The sequence below is a fragment of the Salvelinus alpinus genome, chromosome 15, assembly GCF_045679555.1.
Source record: "Salvelinus alpinus chromosome 15, SLU_Salpinus.1, whole genome shotgun sequence".
NCBI lineage: Eukaryota > Metazoa > Chordata > Actinopteri > Salmoniformes > Salmonidae > Salvelinus > Salvelinus alpinus.
This window is the reverse complement of record NC_092100.1, coordinates 28,306,424-28,324,496: the sequence shown is the minus strand read 5'-3', so window position 1 is coordinate 28,324,496 and position 18,073 is coordinate 28,306,424. Positions and strand designations below refer to the sequence as shown.

The 18,073-nt window shown below is 42.4% G+C and overlaps 1 protein-coding gene across 1 annotated transcript; it reads right to left on the bottom strand.

Annotated features, from left to right (window-relative positions):
- Window positions 1-11,099: 11,099 nt before the first annotated feature.
- On the bottom strand, window positions 11,100-17,623 carry LOC139539851 (cerebellin-1). Its single transcript, XM_071343189.1, has 3 exons — window positions 16,955-17,623; window positions 16,180-16,299; window positions 11,100-12,382 (listed from the first exon to the last, which is right to left on the bottom strand). The coding sequence occupies exons 1-3, from the start codon at window positions 17,204-17,206 to the stop codon at window positions 12,185-12,187; spliced, it is 570 nt and encodes a 189-aa protein (XP_071199290.1). The 5' UTR covers window positions 17,207-17,623; the 3' UTR covers window positions 11,100-12,184.
- Window positions 17,624-18,073: the final 450 nt, after the last annotated feature.

Genomic DNA, 18,073 nt, shown 5'->3' with positions numbered 1-18,073 from the left:
TCAGCATAGGGATGGAGACTAAAAGCGTTTTTTCTTTCTTTCTCGCTTCCAGTCAGCAGGCAAGAATATAAAGATGTGGAAATAAACGACATAGAACAGTGGCGGTCAGTGCCGTTTAAGATGAGGAGGATGATTTTTTTTCATGACAATGGCCTTATTTCTATTATAGCATATTGGATTACTTTCATTCATATTCATTCGTCCAGTTCAACGTAACAGGGATAGGTTTAGGCTACTACATGATACTCTAATTTTCTCTATACCATCATGAGGTTGCTACAACCTAGCCTATGAATAAAAGTTTACAACGTAGGTGCACACAGGTCGAGAGACAATTCAATACCACCTTGCACACTCTTGCCTGCATCTAGTTGATATAGGGTGTAATCATTAGTCCAACAGTGGCTAACGAGAGTTTCTATTGGACAAATTCAGCTATGTTTATCCCCGTTTTGTTTTGCTTGCTTCCGTTTAAGATTTTTTTTTCAACAGTTTCGGAGTAATGAATACACCCCTGATCACACGTATACAGAGTTCACTCTCATAACAGCCACGTTGTATTCCTTCTCTTCCTTTCGCTTGTGGACGTTAATGTACAACACATCAGCTGTACGTGACCAGGCGAAAAAACCTTTCCAAGCCAAACCGCTAACACACAGCCTACATCGTTGTCACCATATTAGCTAAAGTAACGTCATATTCAGCATAGCTAATATAACTAAAGCGTTAGTAAACCCATTACAATCATGCAGTAACGTTACTGTACAGTCAGTAAGCAGTTACACCAGTGGGCCCTGGTGGCAATAAATTAGTAATACCAAAAGCTTACCTTGACTTGGAAGAGTTCCACTGTTGTGTTGAAAATTCATAGCCACCTAGCTAACATAGCATCCCTCTGTATGAGCAGGGTGTTTCAGTAGGCTAAACTAGCTAGCTGCATTTGCTAGCTAAGTAAGTGAAATTGAAGGTGAAAAAAATTATGAAATCTTTCTCTCTATTTCTCTCTTGCTTCTCCTTCATTTTGGAAGAAATTAATTTGTTCAAAACTGTTCAACTATTGGCTTTATCTCTCTTTGAGTAAACTACTCATCACATTGTATACACTACAGTGCTAGCTAACTGTAGTTTATGATTTCAGTACTAGATTAATTCTCTGATCCTTTGATAGGGTGGACAACATGTCAGTTCATGCTGCAAGAGCTCTAATAGCCTGGAGGACATCCTCCGGAAGTTGTCATAATTACTGAGTAAGTCTATGGAAGTGGGTGAGAACAATGAGCCTCCAAGGTTTTGTATTGAAGTCAATGTACCCAGAGGAGGACAGAAGCTAGTTGTCCTCCGGCTACACAATGGTACTACCCTACAGAGTGCTGTTGAGGCTACTGTAGACCTTCTTTGCAAAATAGTGTTTTAATCGGTTATTTGGTGACGTGATTATATTTAGTATAGTTTAATCTTAAAAGGATAACTTTTTAAAGTTTGTTTTAACATTTAAAGTTTTATGAAATTCACTGAAGAGGATGGTCTTCCCCTTCCCCCTCCGAGGAGCCTCCACTGACATAGATAGACAAATGTAGAAATAGCCTACATTTCAAATCAAATCAAATTTTATTGGTCACAAACACATGGTTTGCAGATGCTACTGCGAGTGTAGCGAAATGCTTGTGCTTCTAGTTCCGACAGTGCAGTAACATCTAACAAGTAATCTAACAAATTCACAACGACTTATACTCACAAATGTAAAGGGATGAATAAGAATATGTACATATAAATATATGGATGAGCGATGGCCGTACGGCATAGGCAAGATGCAGTAGATGGTATAGAATACAGTATATACATATGAGTAATGTAGGATATGTAGACATTATTAAAGTGCCGTTATTTAAAGGGACTCGTGATACCTTTAATAAATCAATTTATTAAATGTATTAAAGTGGCCAGAGATTTGAGTCTGTATGTTGGCAGCAGCCACTCTATGTTAGTGATGGCTGTTTAACAGTCTGATGGCCTTGAGATAGAAGCTGTTTTTCAGTCTCTCGGTCCCAGCTTTGATGCGCCTGTACTGACCTCGCCTTCTGGATGATAGTGGGGTGAACAGGCAGTGGCTCGGGTGGTTGTTGTCCTTGATGATCTTTTTGGTGTACCTTGGTGTACCTGAAAGTCCAAGCCAAATGACTCATGTTATGTGTTTACTAGGGTCATTTGGGATCATGTTATGCATGCAAATATACATACATGAAAAGTAATAAATGATCAAGCTAGGATATCTCTCTATCCATCATCATCTCGCTTATGTACACAGACCCACTCTCTCTAACCTCCCTCGCTCTCTCTCTCTCTCTCCTCCCTACCCCCTCAGCTGATCAACTGTGTGCTGGCACAAGTATTAACGAGCTGGTCTCTAAAGTGAAACATCAGTAATCAGCATGCAGCACATCACTACACACACTCTAGCAATAAAGACAATATGATCATCAGCCACTGTGGAAGAGAAAAAAAGACAAACATTTTACTTTAATTTCAGATCACTTTATTAGGCATTTCCATGTGATGTGATTCTAAATAGTTTGGATAGAGAATAATGTGAACTGCAAACTGCTGAAATGACTGTAAACTCTTCTGAAATTAATGTAAATTCTGCTGAAATGACGGTAAACTGCTGAAGTGACTGTAACTCTGCTGAAATGAATTATATTTTATTGTATCATCAAAAAGAAAACAGGACCAAGGCACTCTTCATATAATTCATTAAAATGCCTTTATTAGTATGGCATGTTCAATAGAAACAAAGTTTTAAAAACCGACGCGTTTTGGCTGCATGGCCTTCGCATTTTAATTAATTATATGAAGAGAGCCTTGGTCCTCCTTTCTTTTTGATGACCAATTTACCCCTTTAACCAAAGAGAACCTTCTATCTACCAAAATGTACTATTGTGTACCTTAGTAGCGCTTCCCTTCCTCCTCTTTCTACTATATTTTATTGTATATGGCAAGATGAACACACACACACTCACACACACAGACACACACACCAGATGCGTTGAATGGCTTCCGTTCTATAGTCCGTCACCAATGAGAGGGGCGGAAACAAGGCCGGCCTAGGAGTGAGGAAATAAGAATGCCACATACAGGTCTCCCCTTCCCCTCCCCTCTCTTTCTCTCTATCCTTTCTACGCCCTCACTCTTACATCTCCATTTCTCTTTATTGAAAGGTTACTAAATGTCAGATGGTGAGTTTTCATCATCTTCAATGGTGCTGTCTCTTTTCTTAGATGGGCTGCGTGTGTGAGGGGTGATGGGGAGCAGGGTCAGTGTGTTCAGAAACGAGCTGCTATACATGACCATCCTCTCCTCCCTGCCGTGGGAGGGAGTCAGCCACTCCAGTAGGCACACCATCTAGTGAGGACTTTGTCTACGGCTCTGCCTCAAGGACACATCCATGCAATCTGCACATACCGTTCTGTAGAAGTTCATTCACAGCATGCGATAACTTTATTCATGGGGTGATAACCCCTCTTATCACTGAAAACATGGTCAAGACCTTAAACAATATGAAACATAGTTTAACCAGCTTTATTAATATGTTAAACGTATATGATATTGTAATTTGGGTAACTCTTTATTAAAGCCACAGGTATAATAGATTATAACTTGTCATAAGCATTTTGAGCCCTTTTGATATTTAATAATGAAATCATAATACAATATGTTATGTCTTCATATGTGACAATTTTTCTAAACTCTAAATGGCTGATGATCATTGTGTGATGATAATAACACATTATAAGGAATTTGACATGCAATTTTGATAATTAATTATAGCCACGGAATAAGCATTATGGATGTAGAGCTTAATTAAACGTTAGAGAAAGTAGAGGATTATAATGTGTTATCATTTTGAATATTACTCCTAATGACCATCTGTCGGAAATATATTAATTTCTGATTATCTTTAATATAATCAGATATTAATCAAATTGTCATAGGGCTGCATGAGGATGGAAACTTAGTAAAAGATAAACAATAGCAAAGATTCCAAACAGTCAACTAAGCCACATCTGAATCCTTTCCTCCCCACCCACCCACACTTTCTCTCTATGTCTTCAGCGTCATTATATAAAGACTACATATTCAGTCATAATAAGTCATATCATTGCTCTCTGTTCTGTGTGCAGCTGCTCATCTATTTACCTCTATCCATATTTTATGACTTATAGATTTGTAGGCCTTTATAGCAATGACAAATTCAGGCGCAGAGACAGTTTTACAGCTCCTTAAGAGCTCTAGGAGGAATCGCAGGGCAATAAATGTAATATTGTAATGGTCTATGTGTTTAGCTTCATTTAAAATAACCCTATTCCTCCGAATTACTGAACCACTCAGCAAATGTGCTCTCACACTCTTTCACATACTTACATGCACACCCATGCTCTCACACTCACACACGCACAAACACACACACACACACACACACGCACTCACACAAACACACACACACACACACACACACACACACACACTCACACTCACACTCACACTCACACTCACACTCACACTCACACTCACACACACTCACACACACAAACACACACAGAAGGCCCAATGTAAAGAGGCGGTCTGAGATTTCAATACCGTTGACATAAGCACAGTAAGGATTTTCAGAGACCTAACGTTCAGCACCACAGGGCAGTCAGTGGACAGAAGCTGTCTCATGCTCTATCACTAGGCACTTGGAAAACACACTTTAAACGGAAGAGACCTACACAAGAAGCAAGAACACTAGAGAAGTTGGTGACATCTGTAAATCCCACATCTTTTGGTAATGGCTGTGATGCTATTAGTTTGTGACGGAGTAATGTGAGAAAAGGAACACAATTAGTCTCTTCCTGATCTGGACTCATCAGTAGGAAAGAGTGTTTCTGTGGTGAGATTGTCACATATCAGTAGCACCTATTACACTGCCTATTGGAAAGCTAAAATAAGATTTTGGGGCACAAATTAACAGCATCTATTCCAAAATTACCACCATATTTACGCAGGATGCACATAGCCTATACTTCTCGGGAAGAAATGAGAGGAAATACATCGAAACTTATCAGGAGAGACAGTCCACAGCAACATCGATTCCCCAGGTTTTCTAGCAGTTTACAGTGTTGTGTTCGACCATTTTGTAAATCATGTTAATAATCCCTGTGGTTTGCCGCTTTATTTCCCCGAGGAAAGGCACGCCTGGGGCACAATATTCTAGTGCCGAGGCTCACAAGAAAGCAATAACTGATAGTTTATCCTCCTTTGATGATGCTTGTTATGCATCGCCTCTATTGTCATCGTGTTTGGTTTCCAGTTAGCATAGAGGAACTAGGCTACACTTAGGCCTAAACCGTTGGTATAAAGCTGGTAAGCGACATGAACAGGTGCAGTAGGAGTAGTGAAAACGAAATGGTGTCCTTTCTGATCAAAAAAGGCAACAACGTGCCTCGAGACCTAGGTGACACACTGCCAAGTTGAGAAGTGATGGGAATCCCCTCGAGCGTCTCTTCCTCCCACTGTTTTCATCCTTTTACCTGATCTCAGCGGACTTTTCAATCTTTTCTGTAGCTCTGGCGTCGTGATTGTGATGATAGGGGCCTGGGATAAGTACAAATAGAAATAAAGAAGCAATAATGTTAATTGGAATTTGATCACAAGTACGTGCGCAAGAGAATGGGCTAAAAGCCACCTGAACCCGGGCGAGACACTCCATCTCCACCACTCAGAGAAGAGGGCCTATTCCGATAAAAAAAATAACACAACTATAATGCTACATGGATGACAATAGGTTAATCATGTCATAACTGTATTTGGCACTGCGCCCTGAAGCAGATTCCATAATTCCGACAGCACCCATTACGCACGAAACAGCGTGGTTTATCACAAAATCAAAAAGTGTTACCTGGCGGTCCGGTCTTCTATGTATCAGCCGTTATTCTCCACATAGAGCACGGTATATTAAAAAGCCACAATGAAACGAATACATTTAGAAGATAATCTAATTTAGTTGATTATGCGAATTAAGAGTGTTTACCAATGTGGGACGTGGCAGGCGATTAACAACTCGTTGTTACGCGTAGTTCCAACGAATCGATGCGTAGGATAATACACATGTATTTACTAATGAACCTGTGTAAAAGCCAGAAAAGATACATCTACATGAACCCCACTATACTATAGTTTACGGACTTGATAAGGTAAATATGGAAAACGGAACAATCATGGGCACGTTCAAAACAATCTCTTCTGAGTGCCGAAAGCGTGCGTAATTGTCTCTGCCGGTTAGGTTTTCAAATAACCTCAGAAAATTGAGAGTGGTGTCAAAACCACTACCATACGCTCACAATCCCTACAATCCCGACTCACAATCGCTACAGCAGTAAGCAGATCAAATCCAGCGGGCTGTTAACTTAATTTCAGAACCGGTATAATTACTCCCATCTCGCCCGAGCATCACAGTAAAAGTAAACATCCTTAATATGGTCCCGCATACGGCAATTAAGATTCAATCTGTGGTGTCTCGCCACTTTCCCTTTTAATGGCTGCGCTTGCTCTCCGCCTATCTTTTAACCACAGCATTTGAAGAATTGCACTGTTAACTTGGCCAATAATTGCTTGTCACTGTCCCCAAATTTGAAGCCACTTCCTAGAAACAATCATGTTTACACTCACACGGGTTGCCAACTCGAGTCTGTCTTTATCGAGCTTGCTTGGAGACTAATTTAGTGTAAAATTGGCTATGATGGACCGGGCGAGTGACTGCGCATCCCCTCAGCGTGCTAGGATTGTGAGAGGAGAGGGAAACTCTATTGATGTGCTCACTGAGCAATTTGGGGGAGGATTTTGGGGAAGACTGATATGCCCTCTAAACAACTGCTTGTCATATTCCCTCTAATCAATTTAATCGATCAGTTGTGGATATTTATGAACAAATTGACCTGCAAAATGAATAGATTAATGTAATTGTTAGTAGGCCTGTAGAGTATCATATTAGGCTATTCATTTTAAGTAGACTATGTGTTAGTCCACTGCCTCTCGATTATATTCCACAAAATGTATTTATCAAATTAATTGGATGAGCTGCAAACCATTCATGTGATAATCTATTAGATTCACATTATGAATCAAGATTCAAACCATAACTCACATAGCCCTGGTCTGTATCTCAGTGTGGCCTACTATGACAGCAATATAATAGCTAGGCCTATGTATAACTTTGCAAGTGGGCATATTTTATACAACTATTACTTCAAATGTGATTTCAGTGTCTCTGCTATTAACTCAACATACTTTAGAGCGACATTTCTTCGAGCCTAATCCTTCAGGGAGCTGGGACCAAAGTGCAGCTCTCTAGAGAAAACATTCCTCTATACCAGTATTTACAATTACTCAATGCAATTCATATTCAATGCACGGAGCCACTTATGTAGACTCTACACTAAAATGAGCCTGACATGTTTCTCCAGTAATTGTATTTCCTCTCCTTTAACTGTGTTTTATTTGCGAGTACAGCAACAGTGTGTTTTTGCCAATTAGCCACAATATGACATGGCATGCCAGGCAGTCTATTCCTGGCTCAGCAATTATGAGTGTAGTTTTAAATAACATACTGTAGTCTACACTGTCTGAAGCCTGATCAGAGTGTTCTGGAGGTCACGTCTATGTGGATACCTTCCCATGCCGGATTCTCCTTGGACTCAAACCATCAATATCTTTGAATATGATCCACCTTTCAATGTCGGTATTGGAATATAGTGTTTTGCATTATAGGCAAAGTAGGCTAATAACGCACAAATTTAAGTGTTCTTTAAACGTATTTGTAAATCTGCATTGCTTGTTATAATATTACATAAGAAGTGCTGTCATCGACAAATAAAAGCTAAAATTGAGGTAGTAGTACAATTAAGTAGTGAGTGTGTATGTGTGTGCGCATGTATGGTGTGTACAATAGTGCATTTGCGTGTGTGTAGACTTGTGTGCGGTTTGATTGTCACCTACTGTATGTAGGCCTATCCCATCTATTGATCATTAGCTGAGCGGCCGTACGGTAGCTCTCCTAATGACGAGAGCTATGGTATGGCCGTTCTATCCCTGTTACTTTAAAGCTCTGCTCTTCCCCGACGTCGTTGTTCTAGGGCCGCGTTCGAAATTTGCAAGAGCAGAAAAGATGGATCGCATGAATCACTCCAGTCAATGGACCGGGAATGTGCCCGTCTGCTGGTTTATGCGATAAAACAAATGACAGTGGCCAACCGAATCTCACCCGGTTTCACAACGATAAATAATCATTAGCCCATATCCTCAGACAGCACATTGGCTACTATAACACTGACCCTCACACACACACATAGAGTGAGTGGGCGGAGTAAATACACATAATATACAATATTTCAAATGTAATTCAGCACCTGGACAGGATCTTTCCCTAGTTCTGGTAGACCTAACCTCCACTACAGGCCTTACCAACAGCTCCATCACAAGCATCTCCTTACCCTCTACAAATGTAGTTTACACCACACAAAAAAATGTCATATCACTTTATTCCTGTGAGCCCCACCTGTTCCATGGTAGGTCGAACAGAAAAATAGCACATCTCTCTCTCTCTCTCTCTCATTAGTGTCACAACACAAACGGCTGGGTCGTCTGCCAGTGGATACTAATGGGGGCAACACACACTGCCCAGACTACTAGCACCACACTGCCCAGACTACTACCACCACACTGCCCAGACTACTAGCACCACACTGCCCAGACTACTACCACCACACTGCCCAGACTACTACCACCACACTGCCCAGACTACTAGCACCACACTGCCCAGACTACTACCACCACACTGCCCAGACTACTACCACCACACTGCCCAGACTACTAGCACCACACTGCCCAGACTACTACCACCACACTGCCCAGACTACTACCACCACACTGCCCAGACTACTAGCACCACACTGCCCAGACTACTACCACCACACTGCCCAGACTACTAGCACCACACTGCCCAGACTACTAGCACCACACTGCCCAGACTACTAGCACCACACTGCCCAGACTACTACCACCACACTGCCCAGACTACTACCACCACACTGCCCAGACTACTACCACCACACTGCCCAGACTACTACCACCACACTGCCCAGACTACTAGCACCACACTGCCCAGACTACTACCACCACACTGCCCAGACTACTAGCACCACACTGCCCAGACTACTACCACCACACTGCCCAGACTACTACCACCACACTGCCCAGACTACTAGCACCACACTGCCCAGACTACTACCACCACACTGCCCAGACTACTACCACCACACTGCCCAGACTACTAGCACCACACTGCCCAGACTACTACCACCACACTGCCCAGACTACTACCACCACACTGCCCAGACTACTACCACCACACTGCCCAGACTACTACCACCACACTGCCCAGACTACTAGCACCACACTGCCCAGACTACTACCACCACACTGCCCAGACTACTACCACCACACTGCCCAGACTACTACCACCACACTGCCCAGACTACTACCACTAGATACGGCTGCCACTCTGGCTGCCACTCTCCACTCTTTTTCTGCCCTCTTTGACGCTTCGCTGCCAACACTGAAACTACATGTTACAGAATCAGAACATCCACTGAAATATTTATACATGAAGCAATGAATAAGTTACGTGTAAACAAATGAAGCTAGTTTTCTAACCCTATCTCTCATCGCTCAGTTCATCTCTCTCCACCAGCCTTGTAAAATCAGTGCATATGGCACATTCAGTCAGTCATGTCAGAATAATATCAACTTCCCAAACAGCCAAAGGTTATGCACCCCTCTCAGCTCACTCCATGGATCGCAAAACTCATATCATCTCCAAACACATATCACTCACAAGTCAGCTCACGTGCACACTCTCACTATATTCTAAATCTCTGATGACAATCTTTCCTCACCCACTTTGCACCATGAAATATACTTTTTTTTTTTTTACAATGCACAGCACATATGGTAGGCCTATACATACACGTGTGAAACATATGAAAGCAAAAGGGTGAACTGGATCATGGTGAGAGGGGGTAAGTGTCATGGGGTGAGTAGGGTGTATGAAGCAGGGCGGAATCTCTTCTTCCATTGCCCCTGTCTTGTGATATGAGATTACTACGTGAAAAGTGTGGAGGCCAGCAGGAAATCTGGGTACATTTCCATACATGGGCCTCATTTTCCCTGTCAGCTGTTTCCCTGACATTGAGATAAAAGATGAGGGAGGGCAGAGGGGTGAGGTAGGGTGGGTGCCAGCCTGGCTGTCTCCCCACCACCCTGCTTGCTAGGCTGTGACATGCTGTAGACAATTACATTTCAGTCCATCTCCCTCAATCAAATTATGTTAGAGGAAGTAGACCTTGGATTGACCGCACAGCAACAAAAGCCCTGTACACACAAGCTAAATTCATAAACTAATAGGTGATAAACAGATTTTTAAAAAAGGTCACACCAAAAGGTTACCCATAAATACCTAGATAAACAAGATTATGTAATCATTAAGACATAAAACAAATCACACGGTCAAGATTCCATTCCTTTCTCTTTAAATGTGTATCATTAGGAAGTAGAAAGTGTGAGAAAAGGGGAATGAAGAGAGCAAAAGAGAAAATGGGAGAAATGAACACAACATGATCTTTGTATAAGCAGTAGAGCTTATTATACCAGCACTAATTTCCCCCCAGGAGCTCATTAAAGTCTTGAGAGTGAGCAGCAGTAATAGAAGAGTGGTGGAAGCCCCCAATCACCAGACTGAATCTCTCTCTCTACAACGGATCTTGGGCCAGGCAGGCAGCACAACGTCACTGGGAACAACACACACCGCCAAACACACATAAAGAACATCAACGTGGATCTTTGGCTCTCAAGCACACGCACACAAACGCACACACATTACATCTTGATCATCACTTACTCCAGCCAACTTTTGGAATTGATTGGAAGATGGGGAGATGGATAGAGAGACGGTCATAGAGGTTATGCCAACTAGGTTTCAGCAAATTAATCGCAATGAGAGTTTCGGATTAGGTTTAAGAAAAATAAAAGTACCACGTATATTTTATTGGATAAAAGCAAATAAAAAACAATAGATAAATTGATTGATTGGTAAATAAAAGGGAGGATTTGTCTCTTCTAAATATTCACATGTATTTTACAGTTAATAATCAGAATAAAATTCCTTTATAGTTTTTCTGGTATAGTTTCAGTTTAGCCACATTTCGACCGAAACAAGAACAAGAAGCATCAGTAGTTAAGGGCAGCCTCATAATCCACACACAATCACTAAGTTTTAACATTAAAATACGCAAACACAGATATTCAACCAGATTCTGTTAATCACATATTATATCATATAGAAACTTTCAGATTTTATATATATCCAGTATACAGCAGGAGTCTTTAGAGTTTCAGCAATCCTCCAATCATGACAAAGCAATCATGACAAACCAATCCTTACTGGGTGGAGAAGGCTAGAAAGAAGAGCAGCAGAGGGGAGGATAAAAGAACAGGAGAGGAGTAAAGGACAGAAGGAGTATTGAACAGGGGATCAATAAACATTAAGAAATGGGGTGGGGAGTGAGGAGGACTTGATGGTACAGTACTGTATCTGTCTGGAATTGAAATGACAGAAGTGGATGGGATGTAGAAAATGTATTGTCAGACTGTACACAGACATAAAAAAATAAAAAATGGAGTCACAGAAAATAGATGGGGATGGCCATACAGAATGTGGAAACATGGTTGATGCAGCTCTTTGACACTGTAGATAATATAGACACATTCCTCAAAGCAGATGCAGAAAGAGATGATGTGAGGGAAGGGGTGGACTTGGCCTCTAGGTTTTACTCTCTTTAACATTTTTAAATGATAGTATTTCTGAGGATAAAAAAGTTTTGGCTGTCCAGAGCTGTAGTCAGGCAGCAGAGTGAGTGAGAGTGTTGGAGAGCCTGCCCAACCAATTATACCCTACTCATCTCTTTAACTTTCTCTCCCATATCTTTTTCTCTCCTCTTCTCCCTCTTTCTATCTTTCATCATCTCTCTCTCTCTGTCTCCAGTCTCCCAAGCAGCCGAGCTCAGAAGAATTAGTCCCCCCAGTCTCCTCTCTTCTACATGGGGAAGACCAGGAACCCAGAGAACGTGGAGTACTTCCAGCCCCCCATGAGGTTTCCTCTCTCCAGTTTGAGGTAGGCTCGGTCCCCCTTCTCCATTTGGATCAGCACTCCGTTACTGGCAGCCTCACGAGTCACATCCTGGTCCCCAGCGAAGGCCGAGATCACAGGCCATCCATTATGCATCAGGCTTACCTACAGGAGATGACATGTACTACAGTTACAGATGGTTAAATACACCCACAGCTCCACACACACACACACACACACACACACACACACACACACACACACACACACACACACACACACACACACACACACACACACACACACACACACACACACACACACACACACACACACACACACACACACACACACACACACACACACACGCACCTCACCTGTCATTCTCTGCCTATAGGTTACTCCCCACTGAGCCCTGACTTCTGTGTGAGACTTCACGCACGCACGCACGCACGCACGCACGCACGCACGCACGCACGCACACACGCACACACACACACACACACACACACACACACACACACACACACACACACACACACACACACACACACACACACACACACACACACACACACACACACACACACACACACACACCCTACAGGCAATACTAGAACACAGAGGACACAGACATGAACATTACATCATTTCACTCATTCAGACTCATTCACGGTTCACCCTCCTTGTGCCGAGTTTAAGAGTAAAGAGTAAAAACACCCATTGACTGATACATGCCTTTACCATTCAAATAGACACCATCTAAATCATGCATATGAGTGCATAAAAGAGATCAAAACACTCATCTTAGGCCTGAAAGATTAAGAGGTGCTAGGTTTTAGAGCGAGATAGAGCGAGAGAGATGTCATCTAAGAGAGGCAGGACAGAGCAGCCTCTGTTCAGTGTGCTAAATGAGTCCACAGTGAGCATGGAGGTGGACGGGAGGAAGCCCAAGCCTCTACATACATCACTCCCACCCAGCCAGGGCCCAGGGGAGACTCACTCAGCTCCCACCCAGCCCCACCCTCAGCCCAGCACCAACACCAGCACCATCCCACCTACACTGAGGAGGGGAGAGGGAACCTCGTTCAGCTGGATGGTCAAACTGGGGCACATCCCTCTTCTGTGGCAGTGATGTATGGAACTAATAAACTAGTGACAGAACAGTGGCAGGATGGTCCTGTTCTCAGCAGAGTAATGAGGGGGAGGCTAGGAAGAAGGGTGAGAGGGTGAGGAACACAGACCATGTGTACCAACTCACCGCCTGACTGAGCCCTGTGTTCAGTGTTCTCTGTGAGTCTGATCACTGAGTCTGATAATCACCACCCCTTCCCCAAAAACACCACCACTCAATCATGCCAGCCACTGCAAATTACAGTGTAATGTGTAAATGGCATAAAGGCTGGTGCATGGTGTCAGCATTCCATTGAGCTGCTGAATTCATTAACGCGTAAGCACCCAATTAAGCCCAGAGAGAGAAGCTTTAGATATATATTTGGTGAGTGTGTTTCCGCCCACAGTTTAATGCAGCACTTAGCTGTAATGAAAAAGAAGACATCCTCCTCTCATGACACATCATTTCCTGTCCAAACAGACAGACGACAGCAGTGACGTGACAACAGACCACTTTCTCTCTACTCGGTGAAGGGAGACACAATGACTGGCCAGTGGGCAGCAAGGATATATTTAGAAATGTCATGTTTTTGAGAGAAGTAATCTTTAAAAGTATGGTGCACTTAAATTATTTTATTTTTTTTACTTGATCAAAGTTGCATGAGGGAGACTCATGGAGAAGATTGTTAATAAAATGCACATATTTTTTACAGCGGTTATGGTGGCTCATAATAAACACTCATGTGCTCACATGATTCAATACCTTATGCAATCTACACATTCGCTTCTCTTTTAAAGGGAAACGTCTACTTCATATTAATAATCTCCAGCATCACCTCAACATCAACATCTGTGAAAATGGCACGTTTCTATGTTTTGTAGTAAAAAAGATTAAGGAAGATAAGTGTTTCCAATGACATCATCGGTGTGCATCGTGTGAGTTTGACCAATTGTGAGTAGGTATTGTCTACCAATTGCCTACTAATTGTCTACTAATTGGTTGATGATGTCATGGAAAGACTTAACTTCTTCTGCCTTTTTTTTAACTACAAAACATAGAAACGTGCCATTTTCACAGATGTTGATGTTGGGGGTGATGCTGGAGATTATTAATATGAAGTTGAAGAATTGTGAAATTTCCCTTTAATGCATGTGGAGGATGATCTCAAGAGCCCCCATCCCGTATAGTGTGAGGTTCTGTAGCCTTCACATCTCACTGTCAGTTTGAATGGCTGTTTGCCTACTCTTACATAAATGAAATTAAGCTAGCCCGCTAAAGTCCGCAAGCACGAGCCTAGTACCTTTCAGACACGGGCTAGTAGAAAATATGCCCAACAAGCACAGATTTTGGACCAAGGCTAGTAAAAACTGTGGTCTACGTGCCCCTCTGGCCAGTGCCCAAAATCCTGAAATTCCATCACTAGTATAGGGACTCATACTAAACTACTGTTATTGATTAGTTGGGTAATAGATTTTTTCAGGGTTCAGTACTTTGTAGTTGGGGCTCGTATGTAACACTCAATGACCATGGTGTATGCTTATGAGGAGGTGAGCTATTTCTGGATGTTTCAAGATGGTAATGCCTGTATTCCTCCTTCAATAGCAAAACACTGGAGTTGTAAGACACTCCTGTGTCCACATCCTTCTAGAAAGAAACTGGAACGTTTTCAATCTCTATCTCAACCAATCCATGTAAATCTATGTTACTGTTACTCTCTCTCTCTCTCCCTCCCTCCCACCCCCTTCTTCCCTCCCTCTGTATCCACATGACAAACTGCTCTAAGGCAATCAAACAGTGTGAGTTTTTAACACAGCAGTTGTGGCTGTTGGACTAGTGTATCAGAGCTGAACTGAGCTGTGAATCCTCTCCTCGTTGTTATTTGATTTCCAGATATATGGAGGATGCTACATTTGTTATCTTAAAGTAATTGTATCTTTTGTGACAAAATAATTAACAGTGAAATATGTTTTAGTGTACTGTAGTTAGTTGCTTGAGACAGGTGTCTGTAATTTGTACCTCTGTTTATGGTTAGTTGGACTCAATGACATAATGGATGAATATGGTTTTACAGGGCTTTTCATTTTAATTTTGCTTGCCTGGTTTGTTTTCAATTAATTAATTTAGCTTCCAATATGAGATAAATATGAGAATGTAATACTGTAGCCCTGTGGATTTCACTGCATAATTAGACCAGGGTTTAATTAGTGAAATATGCAATCTAATTAAGAGGGGCTGGTTTTAAAAGCCACGTTGTCTGTGTTAAATGTTATTTAAAGAGGGTTACATCTGATCAAGTGTATTCGCTTATTTAACGCATCAAAGGATTAGGCTTCTCCATTTGTGTTTCTTGCATGGGAAACATGAGTTGTGAGTCGCTGCTCGATGGATTTGCGCGGCAAAATATGTATATGTGTATGTGAAGCTGTTTGGGTTTGGTCTATTTGGACCTGTTTAGACTTTTCACTTGCTGTCAAATGCAGACGTCAAGTCACGCAGCAGGACAGAGGAGTTCTACGCTGCCGCTGTCCAAGGTCCAGAAACTGCACCCGCAGCTACTGTACTGGCTAACTGGCTGTTCCTGCGCCAAAATGTCTCCATACGCTTATCGATTAATTATGATGCAGTGGCTGACTTTCATCTGCAAACGACCATTTTCTCTGGGGAATGACATTTCACAAATCTACAAATTATTTCTAGGGGAATCGTTTTTGAATGTACTAAGTGTATTCAACTTGTATGAGGTCTACCAGCGGGTGTGCGTGATGCACACGCACGCGCGCGCGCACACACACACACACACACATATTAAATAAAGTATTCATTATTTGTAGGCTTACAGTGGACTGACCTGGATCGTTTGGCGATTATACACTTTCACCACGTGAAAATTAAAACTGTAAATCCCTTTGCGCGGTGCGATGAAATTGCTCCTTTCCTCGTCGAAATTCTTACCAACGTTTACAAGTATCTGGGGAAGAGAGAAAGAATGTGAAAAGGGAAAAGACACACTAACATCAAAGACATTCGTCGTTGTCATAGTATAAATGCTTTATAATGTCTTTCAATTACAAAGTTAAAAGGAAATCACGCAATGCAGCCTGATATATTGTAGCTCAGATGGCATTTGACTATAACTTTGTTAGTTTAAAATTAAAACAATTACAGAAACCAAGTTAATCAATTTTGGAATGAATCCATCGATGAAGTTTTGAGGCTCAAATTACTAATTTTGTGAGATCAAAATCCGCCCAAGCGGAAACATTTAATTTAATTGAATAGCCATTTGGCGGCGATTAACCTTTTGAGATATGGAGTAGCATGGATTAAGACTTCACCCTCATGACATGGTATTACATTATTTGGAGAGATGTCAGACTTCATTTCATATCATCAAAAGGAACTTAAATATTCAAAGGCTGACTACTTTCACCTGTCTTTATCTATACATCTAATATATACATCTAAAACAGCGAGCCTCCATTCTCCACCTCACGAATAGAATAGCCAGTGAGCTTTTTTATAGATTTACAACAGTCATCCAAACCCCCTCCAGACACTCGCTCCCCATGACCAAGGCAGCCATACAGTATGATATAGCAGACAGACAGTTCAGTGAAAGTTACCTGGTCAAAGTAGATAACCATAGTCCGGTTACTCATCTCCGAGGGCTCGTGGTTTGTGTTTCTCACCGCGGAAAAAGCCACTTTGGCGCTACCGGAGCGCACCGATATCCCGAGCGCCGTCCCGGTGGGATCCGAAGTTGGGTTGGAATCGCAAACAACCAGACATTTCCCCTCGAGTACGATGGGTTCCGTCTCGTTTTGAGCGTTCACTAGAGTCACTAGCCACACTGCACCCAGTAGGAGCGTCAACATTACGGCAACTTCACTATGCACTTCGTTGCTGTATCCCGCACAAAGAAAGGGAACGTTTTCTGATTTCTCCGATAGATAATATAGTACTTCTTCTCTTCCGCAAAATTCAGCCTATTAAAATGACCAACTCCCTTTCGCTTCTTGAATTAAACCTCTTGTGTGTTTCTCTAAGTATTTGAAAAGGTCAAAGACAGGTTTGGTTTACCCGTTTATTTTTATTTTTTTAATGAAGAGTCCCCCTTTACCCAGTCGTTCCCACTGTTAACTTTCCCCCCCCCTCTCGGCTCAAGCCTCCCCGCGTTTTCTTGTCACTCCGTAATCGAATAACCAGTCGAGAGCGGTACGAGGCCCTTGTCGAGTTGAAGCGCAGTTGAATACATAGCGCGGGGTCTTCTTCTTGCGCGTTGAATTATTGATATGTGAGATATTAGAGCTGAAACACATAGGCTCGGACGCGCAATGCTCCCGCCCGCTCCTTTTCAGCAGACTCCTCCCTCCGGGCCCCAATCACAGATTAACGTATCTCCAGATTTCCAATCGTCGCGCTCGAGCCTGCCTCTCCACCATGTGACTGTGGCAGAGTAGTTTTCCCGCTCCGGAGGTGTTTTACAGGTGGACTCCGCTCGAGTAGACACCGTAGCGGATGACGCCCCAATGTTCGAGAGGACACGGACCACCAATTCTTTTATCAACATTACTTAGATTTTGGACGCTGTGAAGAATTGCCAATGAAGAAGGAATAATAACAGCACGAAAATCTAACATCTGGATTCAAAGAACCACGGCAGAGGCGCAATGCAAGTTTCTTACCCTCACGTGAAAGCCTGATGAACCCAAAAGTAATTTTTGGGGGATATCGATCATGCA